The sequence below is a fragment of the Brachyhypopomus gauderio genome, chromosome 16, assembly GCF_052324685.1.
Source record: "Brachyhypopomus gauderio isolate BG-103 chromosome 16, BGAUD_0.2, whole genome shotgun sequence".
In the NCBI taxonomy this organism is placed as follows: domain Eukaryota; kingdom Metazoa; phylum Chordata; class Actinopteri; order Gymnotiformes; family Hypopomidae; genus Brachyhypopomus; species Brachyhypopomus gauderio.
The window spans coordinates 19395791-19411753 of NC_135226.1; the positions used below are offsets into that span (position 1 = coordinate 19395791).

Here is a 15963-nt window from a genome sequence, read left to right on the forward strand (position 1 = left end):
AAGCATCACGCCAAGTCTCAGGGAAAGAGGATGGTTTAATAAAAAGTGTGCAAACCAAAAACTCGTGCATTGTTCCAAATGAAGGAAATAATAACCAGCAGTCAACTGGTACAAAGACAAGACGTATATAGACGAACAAACGACCCTCAGGTGAGACGGATCACGGGTCCCGCCCACCTGAAGGTCGAACATCACGTGACAAAAAACAGGACCGCTGCCGCTATAACCGGGGGCGACCGGTAGGGGGCCTCCCCACAACGTGACAATAGTATACATGTATATTATGTCTATGATTTGTTGGATAAAAAGACAATCTGCAAGGAATTTGTAGCTGTGAACGATAAGAGAAGAAAATATTTTGGTTCTCTAGAGATAGACCATGGGTCTAAATGTTTAAAGCTTAAATGTTAAAGCTCAGCTCCTACAGAGAGCATACAAACATTTTTTTGGTTATATGTGAATATAATTCATATATTGTTTAGTTTATAAAGTGTCCTTTAATTTGGATTTATCTAATAATAAACATAAGTACAGAAAATGTTGTATTTTGTTTATTTATTTATTTGCAATTTACTATAATTCCACAAATGTTCTACGCCACTATTTACAGTGATTAACTACCTTACCTACAGTGGAATCAGTTTATAGTAATATTTTAGAGGATAGAGAGAGAGACATACATCCTGCATACAGAAAACTAACACTGCTCAAATGTTCTTGTGACTCAATACTCCCAGTATACAAGGTTATTAAATTGAAAGTTGTTCAAAATATGATGTGGCATATTTCTAATACAGATTTCATTCTTATGCCTCAAATCACAGGTACAATGTCTAATTGGATGTGCAAATCTTCAGGCTGCAAGATTAGAATCGTCATCATCTGCTATCCTGGATGGAGCGAACAAAACAGAAAACCTATTACGATTCATATCACACTTTTGGCTAAACATAAAATCCCGTTATTAATGAAGCAACAGGGGCTGATCCTGGATCAGTAGGACTCACTGAGCAGGACCACCAGCAGGGCGATCAGCAGGCCCAGAGCCAGCAGGGAGGAGAGGATGGCCCAGGCGCGCACGGCCTGGTGGGGGCTCCACAATCGATGGCGCAGGAAGAACAGTGCCTTGCGTAGGCCGGCCCGGGTCAGGGGAGGGTAGCGGGCCCTGTTCAGCCCCTCCAAGGCCAGCGACTTGACAAGGCAAGCCCGGTGGTGACTCAGCTGGTCAAAAGTGTGCTTCCCGTGGTACCGGCCCATTCCACTGTTTCCTGCCGGTGAGAGGGCATGGAGGCAGAGAGACGCTGGCTGAGTGGGTTTATGAATGAGATCAGAAATTACCGCATGCTCGTCATGACGGAGTTTTAAAGTGTTTAGACACTCCTGCGCCTTTTCTATTCATAAAACAGCATGTTTACAGATCAAGGGTATTTCGATAAGAATTTCCCACCTACACCCCCAAAGGGTAACGCGCTGACGGTGTAGTGGACGATGACGTCATTAACCAACACTCCTCCACTGGTCGTCTCATTCAGCATTTTCTTGACCACCTTCACAGGACAAAAGCTGATGCGAAGGTTCCTCGGTGTCAGATGTTCTTGGCAGGAACGCGACGGGCTCCTCTGAACAATACCTTCTTATTGGATGAGAAGATGTAGAGCGCCAGTGGCTTGGGCCTCTCGTTGATGAAGCGAATGGCCTCGCCGACGTCACTGACGGTGACGATTGGCAGCACGGGCCCAAAGATCTCTTCCTGCATTACCCTGGCGTGGGGCAACACATCCTTCAGGATGGTTGGAGCTGGGGCAAGAAGGACGTTATAGCACCACGGCCTCTGTGCAAATGCAACACTGAACGAATCCCCAAAACAAACGTCAACATGTCCAGAGACAGTTATCATACATCTAAGCAAAGAACAGGCCATGGACTCTTCACACATCTCAAAGCCCTGCAGTGCCGTACCGATGTAACACTGTGATCTGTCACTCTGTCCACCAGCAGCCACGGTACATCCCTCCATCAGGGCCAGCACGCGGTCAAAGTGATGCTGGTTGATGATGCGTCCAAAATCAGGAGAGTTTTTAGGGTCTTCACCATAAAACTCCTGCAGAGCATACAGGCACTGGATCACACACAGCCTCTATACTTATATTACTCCCCTTATAAACAGTGGAGGTTCTAGACCATCTGAACTGGGGGGGGGGTCCACTGGCACTAATAATAAAGTACCAGTGTGGTTCTTTTAGTAAAAATGAACAAACCAGCAATGTCTGACGAAACTCTTCAATCACTCTGTGCTGTGTGTTGGGATGACAGAGAATGTAGTCTGGCGCGATGCACGTCTGACCACAGTTAGAAAACTTCCCCCAGGTGATACGACTAGAGTGGGAAAAGGTGGCAAATATAAAGCCGGTATGCAATGCAGACAAGAATAAAGAATTAGTCACCAAACCTGATGTCTTACCGACAAGCAACCGCGAGGTCACAGTCTCCATCGACATAACAGGGGCTCTTCCCCCCGAGCTCCAGAGTCACAGGTGTGAGGTGGCGTGTGGCTGCTTCCATAACCACCTTTCCCACCACGCTGTTCCCCGTGAAGAAGATGTGGTCAAAACGTTGCTTCAGCAGCTCCTGGGTCTCTGGGACTCCTCCGGTCACCACGGGGTACATCTCCTAAAACATCCAAACAGCTATCACGCTAAGCTTGATAGGGGGCTATCCTTGCTACTGGACACGCCCCCAAACCTAATATTTATCACAACAGCAAAATCAAAACTGGTCTCAGCAAATGTTTCTGCCAACCTCTGACCACGCACCGTGTCCAGGTACTGAGGAAGCAGTTCCTTCAGAAGAGCGCTGGAGTTGATGCTCACTTCTGAGGGCTTCATCACAGCTGCATTACCTGATGGATCAAACACAAGAGCCAGTGTGAACGTCACCGAGCACTGCTTTCCTTTTCAAACACACGTCACTCATATGAGGGGATTGATAGTTACTTTCTGACTTTAATCAGACCACAACAGTAATCATCACTAAAGTCTAATGAGCTTAGTAATAAAATGATTTTGGCAAAAAGGGCTCAGTTTTAGTTAAAAATTAAACAGACACCAGATGCTTGACTGAATTCTTGAACTTTAAGTGGACTGTCCTGACGAGAGCAGGCTGAACCCAGCTGTGTACCTGCTGCGATCGCTCCAACCAGGGGTTGCAAGGTGAGGGACCAGGGATAGTTCCACACTCCAATGATCAACACTACACCCAAAGGTTCTGCTTTAACATAAACATCATCCATCATGGTGAGCAGGGTCTTCTCCACGGGCTGAGGAGCCGTCCAGTCAGAAAGTTTGCCTTCAGCCAGCCGGATATCATTTTCAATGCCAATTAGCTCAAACATTTGTGTATCCAATTCACTCTGCAAAACGTAAGCACATCACATACACATGATAAATTAGCAGAGGTGTCAATTCCAGGTTCAGAAAGTAAAAGTCCTCACCAGGATTTTGCTCAGGCTTCCTGGATTGTGTTGATTCCACTAATTTTACCTGGATTGCACTAATTAGAAAATCTAGCAAGCTTGAGCTAAATCCTGGTGAGGACTTTTACTTTCTGAACCTGGAATTGACACCTCTGTAAATTATAGTAAATTATCATACAGACATAATACTTATGTGAATGTATAAGTATCACACACATCTCCTAACATCTTTATTTGAAAAAAAAAATTCATATAAGCTGCAAGACGAGACACAAGTCATTTCTGACTTAATAATGTAGTGTAAAGGAGTAATACTAAAGGAGTAAAAAGTAGATTTACCCTATTGATGTCTCGTTTGAGAGCTGATGCGATGTCTGATTGGCGCTCTTTGATGAGCCTGAGTAAAGCTCTCAGCTGCTGTCTCCGGTACAGCAGGGATCTAGACCTCCCTGAAGCGAAAGCTCGGCGAGCGTCGTCCACCACTTTCTTCTCCATTTCTTCAGCGGGTGTCACAGAAAGTGGACGTCGGACACGACGAGCCCGTCGACAATAAGGCGGGAGGGAGCGCCCCCTGCTGGTCGTACTGTAGATTACTGTACTGGCTGATGAAAACAAATGCCACGAAGGGCGCAAACTCCCGTCTTTTATTATTCCCGTAGGTTTCAAAAAGTGCACGACAGAAATAAATTCATTACCAGTTTATGTAGTATTAATCTGTGGTCAGGCCAGCTGAATTTAGAAAACCCTCGGTCGCTGAAGCTATAGCCTACGGACCATTTTAGTGTGCGTCTATACCTGGGATGAAAACACGCTCCGCTTTTAGTGGGGAGATTTAACACGGCGTAATGAAACACATCTTACAGAGGTCTGATGCACCAAATGTTTCTAAAATAAAATATAAACTGGCTAATAGTGATGAGACTTCTGTTTGTTTTCAGTTTGATAATGTGGAGAAATCAAGTCTTCATCTTCACCCGAGACCTTAATTGCTGTAATGTCGCTGGCACATTTAATTCACATGTTCCTCTTCAAACCAGTTGCTCCCTTCGCCACACTGCTTCCTTGTTGTGGGCGCAGGTTAATGAAAACTAGAGATTTTAACTCCACTAACATCACTGTCAATGACATTCAAGAGATTTGCCACAATTTATAAACTGCTCCGACCTGCTACTAGTTTTCCATTAACTCCTTCTTTGGCATTTGTAAAGATGTTGTAAAGTAAACGTCACAGAATTTATACAATAGGCCTACTCAACATCTGACTCTGACATCTGCACCTTGGATTACACAGAGACCTCGCCTCGAGTGAAAAATTAACCTCCAGTTTCCACCTTATTGATGACAAGCTTCGCTATAAGCTATCAAGGGCACTAAATCACTTACGTGCACTCTAGAGTCTAGACCACTTGCTTACGCCCTGGATTAAAGCTCGCCAGTCACACATGGTCAGTAGTTCTCCAAGTTCAGGTCTTCTGCCTCCCACTTTAAAGGTGGCCATCATTACCTCTGTCCATTACCCCTTTTACCCCTGTTCATTACCCCTGTTACCCCTGTCCATTACCCCTGTCAATTACCCCTGTCCATTACCCATGTTACCTCTGTACATTACCCCTGTTACCCCTGTCCACTACCCCTGTCAATTGCCCCTGTCCATTACCCAGGTTACCTCTGTACATTACCCCTTTTACCCCTGTCCACTTCCCCTGTCAATTACCCCTGTCCATTACCCAGGTTACCTCTGTACATTACCCCTTTTACCCGTCCATTACCCGTTACCCCTGTCCATTACCCCCGTTACCTCTGTCCATTACCCCTGTTACCTCTGTCCATTACCCGTTACCTCTGTCAATTACCCCTGTTCACTACCCGTTACCTCTGTCCATTACCCCTTTTACCCCTGTCCACTACCCCTGTTACTCCTGTCCTTAAGAAACCTCAAACGTGCTCTTGCTTATTACAATAGTTATGTCCCATATCTTAGCAAAATACGTGAACGTGCAGTCTGTCCAACTGAACACCTGACCACCAACAACCCAGTTGAGCAGGCCTAATCATTATTGTACTAATATGTAATCAAAAATATATAGAATCTTAAAATACACCACAAGATTTTTCTCATTTTCAATTTTTCTAATGAGTTTCCAACTCTACACAACCTGTAACATTTAATGGATCATGTATTTCAGGAACATTTGTAGCGCATGATAGCCTACCTCAGATATATTTCATTAAGCCGCAGGATTCGTTTACTTCAGGTGTTCTGCACTGAAAACACCAACATCTGTTCACCTGGTCCGGCGCGGACGGGTTTGCGTAAAGAACCACACGTGCCGATATCTGCAGATCATTCCGAATGGCAGGCTGTGTGGTCCATATGGGCCGATAAATAGAAATGAGTGCAATAAAATCTAATTGCTTATAAGGAATTCAAGTCGCAGATTAATCTTCGTTCAAAGGTCAAATATCGCTTTTAAAAATATAATTTAAGTTAGGCGTGACGTTCCGTCATGTTAGCTAAAGATCACCAACAAAGCATCTGTCATACAAAGATCAGTCTCTCTTATATTTATTACAGATTACCACTTACCGTATTGGAGAAAGTGAAGTCGGAACCAAAAGATTCGAGCAGCAAAACCCACCTGGTGGATCTGGACAGTGGAGCTATTTATGCTCAACTTCAGGGAGGTGCGTCTGCCACAACGCAATTACTTCAGGAAACCAGCGAATAAAGCGACCCAGGAGTCGATCATTGCTTTTGTGTTGATAACTTTAATAATCTTTATATCCCACGTGACAATGTGCATATATAAAGTCAAATGTTTTTATTCTTCTACAAAAAGGGAAAACCCTAGAAATCCGCGCATGCGTAGTGAAGGTTTAAAATCCCACGGTTGTCTCTTTAGTGAATTGCATGAGATTCCCATCAATACCGTCTCATTACTGCTACAGGCGGTTTGGGGAAAACCTCCGAGCTTTTCACTGCCATTGAATATTCCCATCCAAAACGTAGACAAAGTCTAATCATTTACACCAAACCTTTAATTAAACATGATTCCAAAATGCATATAAAAAAGTTTACATTTACAGTTAGTGGTTATATTATGTAAACGATTCCTGCTTGTAGTATCAGAAGACATTTTTTCTGTTGCACATTATCAGCTAAAAAGTCAAAGTGTAACAGGACTTTATTACAGAAATTTGACAATAATGTGACATGATTCCAGGTGGTCCATGCGATTGTGTGATTGTCCATATCTGCCTTATCGCCAGAATCTCTGCGAAGCACACAACACTTACATGAGCGCATAAACACAAGGCAATCTTTACTCTCCAGACAAAAACACAAACCAATGCAACAACGTAGCAGCTATTCACCAACTTAAAGAGGTAAAGGTTCTCGTTTACGGGGCAGCATGTAAACAATGAGGATCTTTACAACCCACCCCTCCCCCCTGTAATTACTGCATGAGAGTTCAGGACATTAGGGAGAGGACTTATCCATACCTAGATAGTCATCTTCTTACTGTTCACTCTACTGTGTCTAATTAGCATGGGGAGGGGCTGATGAAGAACGACAGAGACTCATTGTGGAGATTTTCCCACGTTCACTCACTTCTCAGGTTATTTTATAAAATCATTCCAGAAGCAGATAACCTACATACCCATGTACCATTTTCTGATATTAAGTGCTAAAAAATAGGGGTCTCAAGCAAAAATCCCAATTTTTGTGTTAACAAATTATAAATCTAGAACGAGATCTAACCTCATTGCACTTTAATTATGTACTATATCTGTATAATTATGCTATAATAAAACAAAATGAACTCATCCCCCCTCAAACATTTAATTCACACGGTCATAATCGTGCTTCTGTGGCCTGGCCGTTTTGGAAGAGTCCAAACGCAGGTAATGTGGGGGAGGGGGGCTCACCTGCACCACGAAGGCAGCGAGCAGGGCGAAGGCGGCGACCTGCGCCAGGTGTCGGACGCGGCCCAGGTTGACCTGCCGACACAGGAGCAGACGGGCCCAGCGCAGCTTCTCGGCCGTGTGGGGGGGGTAGCGCATGCCGTTCACAAACTCCATGCCCAGCTTCTTCAGCAGGCAGCTGCGCAGGTGACTCAGCTGATCAAATGTGTATTTGCCATGGTAACGGCCCATACCACTGTTCCCTGGGGGAGGTGGGGGTGTCAATGTCTCATGTCAATGTCTCGATAATGAGTTGAACATGTCATGGTCTCACATGCTTACCAACACCACCAAAAGGCAAGTCACTGATGGAATAGTGAACAAGACAGTCATTGGCCACCAATGCTCCACTGGACGTTTCTGATATCATCTGCTTGATTACCTGTGAGACAACACGATGTACACATCCATCTTTTTCTTATTATTCAACAAAAATGCATTATCATTATCATTATCGTGCATTTATCATTGTTTGATACGACTTATTTACGGATATCTCACTTGCCTTATTACTGTAGGAGAAAACGTAAAGCGCTAAAGGTTTCTCCCGCTCCCTGATGAACTGGATGGCTTCATTCACCCCCTTTACTGGGATGATGGGTAACACAGGCCCAAAGATCTCCTCCTGCATCACCTTTGAGTCTGCGCTCACATCCCTTAGGACAGTTGGAGCTGATGCACAAATAAAATACATGCTCCAGATCCATATTTGGCTAGTGGTTTGTTGAAGTCTCAGTTACAGAGTTAGTCTATCAGTTTTTTAGAATTTATTTTATTCATTTGGTGTGTGCTTTATTTATTTTACCATGGAAGCTACATACCAATGTAGCACTGGGATTCATCATTTTCTCCCCCAATAGCCACTGTGCTGCCCTCGATCAGGGCCATAACCCTCTTGAAATGACGCTGGTTGATAATACGTCCATAGTCTATGAAGGTCTTAGGGTCGTCTGTATAAAATTCCTGTCGATTTGAATACAGAAGTGAGTTTCAGATGGAATGTAGAAAATGAGACCTTCATATTCCATAAGCAGCAAAAAAAAACCCCATAACATTCACAAACCTTAATACATTTTCTAATCTCCTCCACCACCTTGTCCTGTATGCTGGGCTCACACAGGATGTAATCTGGTGAGATGCAGGTTTGACCACAGTTAACAAACTTCCCCCATGTAATGCGGCTGAGGCATAAGAAACAAAAGGAATTTGAATTCTTAATGGCACACGTTTGAAAAAAAACAACAATAGAACCTTTGATATTATCTACAATATTGTTGAACAAAGAGAAACACAAACACTGTTCCATTAAATGCAGATAGAAAGAATTTCTGTCCCGCTGGAAATGCAGTAGTCAGCTGTGTGTTTACCAATCGCTCTCTTGTTAAAGGCAAGACAGACCTTGCCAAAAGCCCGAACCCCCATGCACCTGTGGTCACTGCCGTGGTAATGCACGGATCCTGGGAGAAGCTCACCGGCAAGCGACTCTCAGGTCACAGTCTCCATCGATGAAACAGGGGCTCTTCCCCCCGAGCTCCAGAGTCACAGGTGTGAGGTGGCGTGCGGCTGCTTCCATAACCACCTTTCCCACCACGCTGCTCCCCGTGTAGAAGATGTGGTCAAAACGTTGCTTCAGCAGCTCCTGGGTCTCTGGGACTCCTCCGGTCACCACCGGGTACATCTCCTGAACGCATTGACAGATATTTCAATACAATGCAGGAACTGTAAGAGCTTGTGCACCCGGCAGCTGAGTGTAGAAACTGCATGGATCTGACAGACAGCAGTGAGGCTAACTGAGGCTTTACCGAGTCCAAGTAAAGGGGCAAGAGCTCCAGGACTTTTGCTGTGTGAGCGCTGACTTCAGATGGTTTCACTACCACTGCATTACCTACAGGAGGAAAATATAGGATAAAACGTGAAGCTAGACATTCATGGCTGTGTAAACTGCAAATGTTTCATATACTTATAGCACACATTAGCACCTTTCTACAGCTCGTAGTTCTGAAGAATTTTCTAATCTGATTTGCAGATAAGAGAACTTTATATAAGCATATTTTTTATGGTATTCATCCAACTGGCAGGGCTGATGTAGTGTTGTGCTTTACCAGCGGCAATAGCTCCTACAAGAGGCTGAAGGGTAACTGTTATTGGGTAATTCCAAGCTCCAATGATGAGCACCACGCCAAGAGGTTCTGGCTGAATGTACACCACATCTGAGATAGTGAGAAGGTTTTTAGTCACAGGGCGAGGGGCCATCCACTGTGACAGCTTGCTGATGGCCAGGTTGATCTCTCCCTCCAGGCCAAGAATCTCATAGAGCTGTGTTCCATTCTCACTCTACTTATAAACAAAAGGAAATATAAAAAGCAAACAGTGGTTGGTTGAACAACTTTGCTTCTCCTGTGGTGGTCTGGGGTTGAAGCCCCATCCAGGCAGGTGCCATATACTACACCAATAAGAGTCCTTGGGCAAGACTCTTAACACTATATTCACCCATATCCATATCATGACAGAAATTGTAAGAAGCTTTGGATAAACACATCTGCCAAATGCATAAACTGTCACAAAACAGAAAAAAGGATTTTTGCAAATTTATTTCCGTTAATGAAGTAAAGTGAAAGTCACCTTGTGAAGATCTTTTTTGAGAGCATGAGTGATGTCTTTCTGTTTTTCCGTGATGAATCGCTGTAGGTTTTTCAGCTGCTGGATCCTGTAAGCCGGTGTTTTAGATCTCCCTGTTTGGAAGGCCTTCCTGGCCCGCAGAACGACCTGTGGCAGCTGCTCCTGGGACATTCTTGATCTGCAGGAGCCCTAAATGTCCTAAAACATTGTTCATGAATGTTGATGAAAGATAAAACCTTCATAGACGTCAAAGAGTCGAGGCCACCTGTCACCATCGTTCCAAGTAGAAGCAAAAGATAATCGTAAAGTTTTACACACACACACACGCACACGCACACGCGCGCGCGCACACACACACACACACACACACACACACACACACACACACACCTGTGTTAATGTCTGTAATTTCTGTGAAGAGCAACTCACAACAGTAAATGTCTACTGCGAAATAACATATTACCTACTGGTTAAGGTTACTGATGTAACAAGCAACTTACCTTGCAAGAAAAAAGACGGAAATATGAACTGGGCGACTTATTAAACTAGGAAACACTATAACACAAAGTGCAAGTTAGCTGGGATTTCAGGTTGTCACGTCATTAAGCAGCAACAAAACTCGTTTTGACAGATTTTCTTCGCTTTTTAGGTTGGTGACTGTCTCAACACGCACCACAGTGCCACCTGCTGTTTATTAACAGTATAAGGGTTGCTGCAGATGGTAACAGTTTAAAAGACTTGGCAATAGAAAACAAATAAATAAAACTGACTTAACTTAATTTACTTAAATCTTATGACAAAACATTAATGTAAGATTTGAGCATGTCTGTTTATATTTAACTGCAATAGGCTACACTTTCTAAAGTGTGAATGATAATTCATGATGACTTTTTTCTCACAATTCTGACTTTAATCTCACAATTCTGATATTAATCTCACAATTCTGACTTTAATATCACAATTCTGACTTTATTCTCTTGTGAGATTAAAGTCAGAATTGTGAGATTAAATTGTGAGAAAAAAAGTCAGAATTATGAGGCTTTAATCTCAGAATTCTGGCTGCCCTTTTTTCTCCAATGCCCCATTTTTTTTTTATAGTGGCCCTAATCCTCTTCCGTAGAAAACCGAATCACAGTCTTTAAGCTGATTATATAAATGTATGATACGTGAGAATTCACAAAGGCTGTGAAATATTGATATTTAACAGACTACGGTTTATGGGTCATTCCACAGAAATGTCCACTTTTCTGTCCCTAGATTTAACAGGGCAGTTGCATTTTAAAACTCCTCAAATTTAGGGATTTATTTACATTTTAAGACAAAACAACATGATATTTGAACAATTATATCTTTTTGAACCACTCATGAGTCAGTTTTTCTTTTCAAACATTTTGGTGTTTTTCCAAGTATGCCCAAAAATACAGTTAGGGCCAGAAATAGTTGGACAGTGACACAAGTTTTGTTATTTTAGCTGTTTACAAAAACATGTTCAGAAATACAATTATATATATATAATATGGGCTGAAAGTGCACACTCCCAGCTGCAATATGAGAGTTTCCACATCCAAATCGGAGAAAGGGTTTAGGAATCATAGCTCTGTAATGCATAGCCTCCTCTTTTTCAAGGGACCAAAAGTAATTGGACAATAGACTCTAAGGGCTGCAATTAACTCTGAAGGCGTCTCCCTCGTTAACCTGTAATCAATGAAGTAGTTAGAAGGTCTGGGGTTGATTCCAGGTGTGTGGTTTTGCATTTGGAAGCTGTTGCTGTGACCAGACAACATGCGGTCAAAGGAACTCTCAATTGAGGTGAAGCAGAACATCCTGAGGCTGAAAAAAAAGAAAGAATCCATCAGTGAGACAGCAGACATGCTTGGAGTAGCAAAATCAACAGTCAGGTACATTCTGAGAAAAAAGGAATTGACTGGTGAGCTTGGGAACTCAAAAAGACCTGGGCGTCCACGGATGACAACAGTGGTGGATGATCGCCGCATACTTTCTTTGGTGAAGAAGAACCCGTTCACAACATCAACTGAAGTCCAGAACACTCTCAGTGAAGTAGGTGTATCTGTCTCTAAGTCAACAGTAAAGAGAAGACTCCATGAAAGTAAATACAAAGGGTTCACATCTAGATGCAAACCATTCATCAATTCCAAAAATAGACAGGCCAGAGTTAAATTTGCCGAAAAACACCCCAAGAAGCCAGCTCAGTTCTGGAAAAGTATTCTATGGACAGATGAGACAAAGATCAACCTGTACCAGAATGATGGGAAGAAAAAAGTTTGGAGAAGAAAGGGAACGGCACATGATCCAAGGCACACCACATCCTCTGTAAAACATGGTGGAGGCAACGTGATGGCATGGGCATGCATGGCTTTCAATGGCACTGGGTCACTTGTGTTTATTGATGACATAACAGCAGACAAGAGTAGCCGGATGAATTCTGAAGTGTACCGGGATATACTTTCAGCCCAGATTCAGCCAAATGCTGCAAAGTTGATCGGACGGCGCTTCATACTACAGATGGACAATGACCCCAAGCATACAGCCAAAGCTACCCAGGAGTTCATGAGTGCAAAAAAGTGGAACATTCTGCAATGGCCAAGTCAATCACCAGATCTTAACCCAATTGAGCATGCATTTCACTTGCTCAAATCCAGACTTAAGACGGAAAGACCCACAAACAAGCAAGACCTGAAGGTTGCGGCTGTAAAGGCCTGGCAAAGCATTAAGAAGGAGGAAACCCAGCGTTTGGTGATGTCCATGGGTTCCAGACTTAAGGCAGTGATTGCCTCCAAAGGATTCGCAACAAAATATTGAAAATAAAAATGTTTTGTTTGGGTTATGTTTATTTGTCCAATTACTTTTGAGCTCCTAAAATGTGGAGTGTTATGACAGTTGTCACTGGTGTTACCGTCACTGGTGTTACAATCCTGATGGGTAACAGTACATGAAATCTTCAAATAAATGTACAAAAAAGGCAAAAAGCCATTTAGGTGTACCGTATCGTATAATTTTAAATCCTAGAAAAATACATTTACAGTTGTGATCAAATTTATTCAACCCCCACTGAAATAAAGTGTTTTGGCCAGTTTGACATTGATTTTGATCATTTCAGTCATCTTATTTACAATTATATCAAAGAGGCACTTATAAATTAGACAAACATAACATAATATTTATGATGGAATAACCACAAATGTCTTTACTGTGCTCACATCATTATCAGTTTTATTCAACCCCCTAGTGACATTATTTTTTAGTACTTAGTACAACATCCTTTTCCAGTTATGACAGCTTTCAAGCGTGAAGCATAGCTTGACACAAGTGTCTTGCAGCGACCTATGGGTATCTTAGCCCATTCTTCATGGGCAAAAGCCTCCAGTTCAGTCACATTCTTAGGCTTGCGCACTGCAACTGCCTTCTTTAGGTCCCACCAGAGGTTCTCAATTGGATTTAAGTCTGGTGATTGCGATGGCCACTCTAGAATGTTCCAGCCTTTCATGTTCAACCATGTTCAACTTGGATGTGTGCTTCGGATCATTGTCCTGTTGGAAGGTCCAACGTCTCCCAAGCCGCAGGTTTGTGACTGACTCCATCACATTTTCCTCCAAGATCTCCTGGTACTGAAGGGAATTCATGGTACCCTGCACACGTTGAAGCTTTCCTGTACCATTAGAAGCAAAACAGCCCCAAAGCATAATTGACCCCCCGCCATGCTTCACAGTAGGCAAGGTGTTCTTTTGTTCATAAGCCTGGTTCTTCCTTCTCCAAACATAGCGCTGGTCCATTGTCCCAAACAGTTCTAATTTAGTTTCATCTGACCACAGTACACTGTTCCAAAACCTTTGTGGCTTGTCCACATGACTTTTGGCACACTGCAGTCGACTTTTCTTGTTCTTTGGAGTCAGCAAGGGGGTGCGTCTGGGCGTTCTGGCATGGAGGTCTTCGTTATGCAGTGCGCGCCTTATTGTCTGAGCTGAAACTTCAGTGCCCACATCTGACAGGTCTTTTTTCAGTTCCTTAGCAGTCACACGGGGATTTTTCTCCACATTACGCTTCAGGTAGCGCACAGCAGTCGCGGTCAGGATCTTCTTTCTGCCACGACCAGGTAACGTTTCCACTGTGCCCTTTAACTTGAACTTGCGAATGATACTTCCGATAGTGTCTCTTGGAATATTTAACAACTTCGCAATCTTTTTATATCCATTGCCATTCTTGTGAAGAGCAATAACCTCTTCTCTTGTCTTCTGGGACCATTCTCTTGCCTTCACCATGCTTGGAAACACACCAGTAGATGTCTAGAAGGAGCTGAGTATCACAGTCCTTTTAAATCTGCCTAATTGGTGCTTATCATGCTTGATTGCTGCTCGTTGACATCCACAGATGTTTTCAATACCTGATGGAAAACACTGGAATGAACCTCTGTTCTTAGGAGTGGTAGTCGTAAAGGGGTTGAATAATTGTGTCAATGAAGAAATCACAAAAAGGCCATTTAATACTTTATGACAAAAAAAATTGATGCTATCTTAGTTGCATTTAGTTCTTTAACAAGTCCTTGTAAGATTTCATTATGAACACAATTACAAATGTGCACTGAATTCCATAAAACCCTTCGCAGCATTGGGGGTTGAATAAATTTGATCACAACTGTATGTAGGAAAAATTTCCACCTGTCAAAAGTGGACGTTTTTGTAGAATGACCCTTATCTGTATGCCTTCTGTAACAAACCCAATATAAAACTTGAGTTTTATGAGTTTATTGTAAACTTCAATTGTAAACATAGTGTAAACTTTGCATGTTTCGGTAGACATAGTAACCAATAGTCTAGCGGTTGTTTGGAAGAATGTTGTTGCATTACCAAACAATATTATTACCTTATTACATCTATTACTGAAATAAGATGAAATATTCGCAAATTATATATTATGCATTTTCAAACTTTTTTTTTCGAAGATACGAACTGTTTGTATAATATGCAAATTCACCAACAGGGGGTGCAATTGAAACTTTTGTGCGTTTCATTTCTTTATTAAATAATAATAATAATAATAATAATAATAATAATAATAATAATAATAGCAATAATAATAATCATAACAATCATAATAATCATAATAATTTTTATTTGTATAGCACATGTTATACATACATGCAACTCAATGTGCTTTACAGAATAAATTGAAGTAAACAAACAAAAAATAAGGTAATAAAATAATAAAATGACAAATAATTAAAATAATAGAAGAAAACAACAATAAAATAATGTTATGAAATAGTAAAATGACAAAACTATTAAAGTAATTAGAACAGCAAACATAAAATGTATTAAGTAAAACAATGTGATAAAGTAATAAAATATTTTACCATCAAAGTTGCATAACTAAATGGAGCTCTAAACAGGAAGATTTTGAGGCTCTTCTTGAAGCTGTACAGGGATTAAATGTCTCTGAGCTCCACAGGAAGAGAGTTCCAGAGCTTTGGGCCATAGTATAAGCACCCATTCCGATCTTTGACCGGGTTTATATTCCCAGATAACGGGCCAAGAGTGTTATTCTGGCATGCCTTTATTCATGGAGTACTTATCTATGTTTTATTTACCTATTATGAGTACTTTACTATTTTTCATTGATCTATTACGATCTATTGTGTTCTGCTACTTATTTTTGTTACGTAAATATGTCCTCGCCCCAGCAACCTGTTACAATTTGATAGACTTTATTATTTTTATTTTCATTGTATAGTATAATGACATCCCGCCAAGACTACAATAAAATGTAGTTACGAATAACCTAAAATATAGCAAGGAATTGTTTTTTTAAACTGGAACTCTGTCAAAAGCTGACATTATGTTAATCTCATATGCATGGACTATGCATTGACATGATTAAATGTCTGAAATAAA

The 15963-nt window shown here is 41.9% G+C and overlaps 2 protein-coding genes across 8 annotated transcripts; both read right to left on the minus strand.

Moving 5' to 3' along the window:
• Positions 1–482: 482 nt before the first annotated feature.
• aldh3a1 (aldehyde dehydrogenase 3 family, member A1) lies at positions 483–6191 on the minus strand. Of its 6 annotated transcripts, XM_076976456.1 has the most exons (12): positions 6060–6180; positions 5686–5833; positions 3812–4074; positions 3178–3409; positions 2814–2899; positions 2462–2670; positions 2259–2376; positions 1960–2101; positions 1631–1797; positions 1448–1547; positions 1008–1268; positions 483–890 (listed from the first exon to the last, which is right to left on the minus strand). In XM_076976456.1, exons 3-12 carry the CDS (start codon positions 3965–3967, stop codon positions 886–888), a joined length of 1476 nt encoding a protein of 491 aa, XP_076832571.1. In that variant the 5' UTR covers positions 3968–4074; positions 5686–5833; positions 6060–6180; the 3' UTR covers positions 483–885. The 6 variants fall into 6 exon arrangements, with proteins under 6 accessions (XP_076832571.1, XP_076832567.1, XP_076832566.1 ...); XM_076976452.1 differs by having other exon boundaries at positions 483–1268; positions 3812–4043; positions 6060–6191; XM_076976451.1 differs by having other exon boundaries at positions 483–1268; positions 6060–6191.
• Positions 6192–6221: 30 nt separating this feature from the next.
• On the minus strand, positions 6222–10714 carry aldh3a2a (aldehyde dehydrogenase 3 family, member A2a). 2 transcript variants are annotated; one of them, XM_076976457.1, is made up of 11 exons: positions 10558–10714; positions 10061–10255; positions 9541–9772; positions 9241–9323; positions 8911–9119; positions 8502–8619; positions 8260–8401; positions 7944–8110; positions 7721–7820; positions 7403–7641; positions 6222–6747 (listed from the first exon to the last, which is right to left on the minus strand). In XM_076976457.1, exons 2-11 carry the CDS (start codon positions 10226–10228, stop codon positions 6733–6735), a joined length of 1473 nt encoding a protein of 490 aa, XP_076832572.1. In that variant the 5' UTR covers positions 10229–10255; positions 10558–10714; the 3' UTR covers positions 6222–6732. The 2 variants fall into 2 exon arrangements, with proteins under 2 accessions (XP_076832572.1, XP_076832573.1); XM_076976458.1 differs by having other exon boundaries at positions 10061–10322; positions 10558–10712.
• Between the last annotated feature and the right edge of the window lie 5249 nt (positions 10715–15963).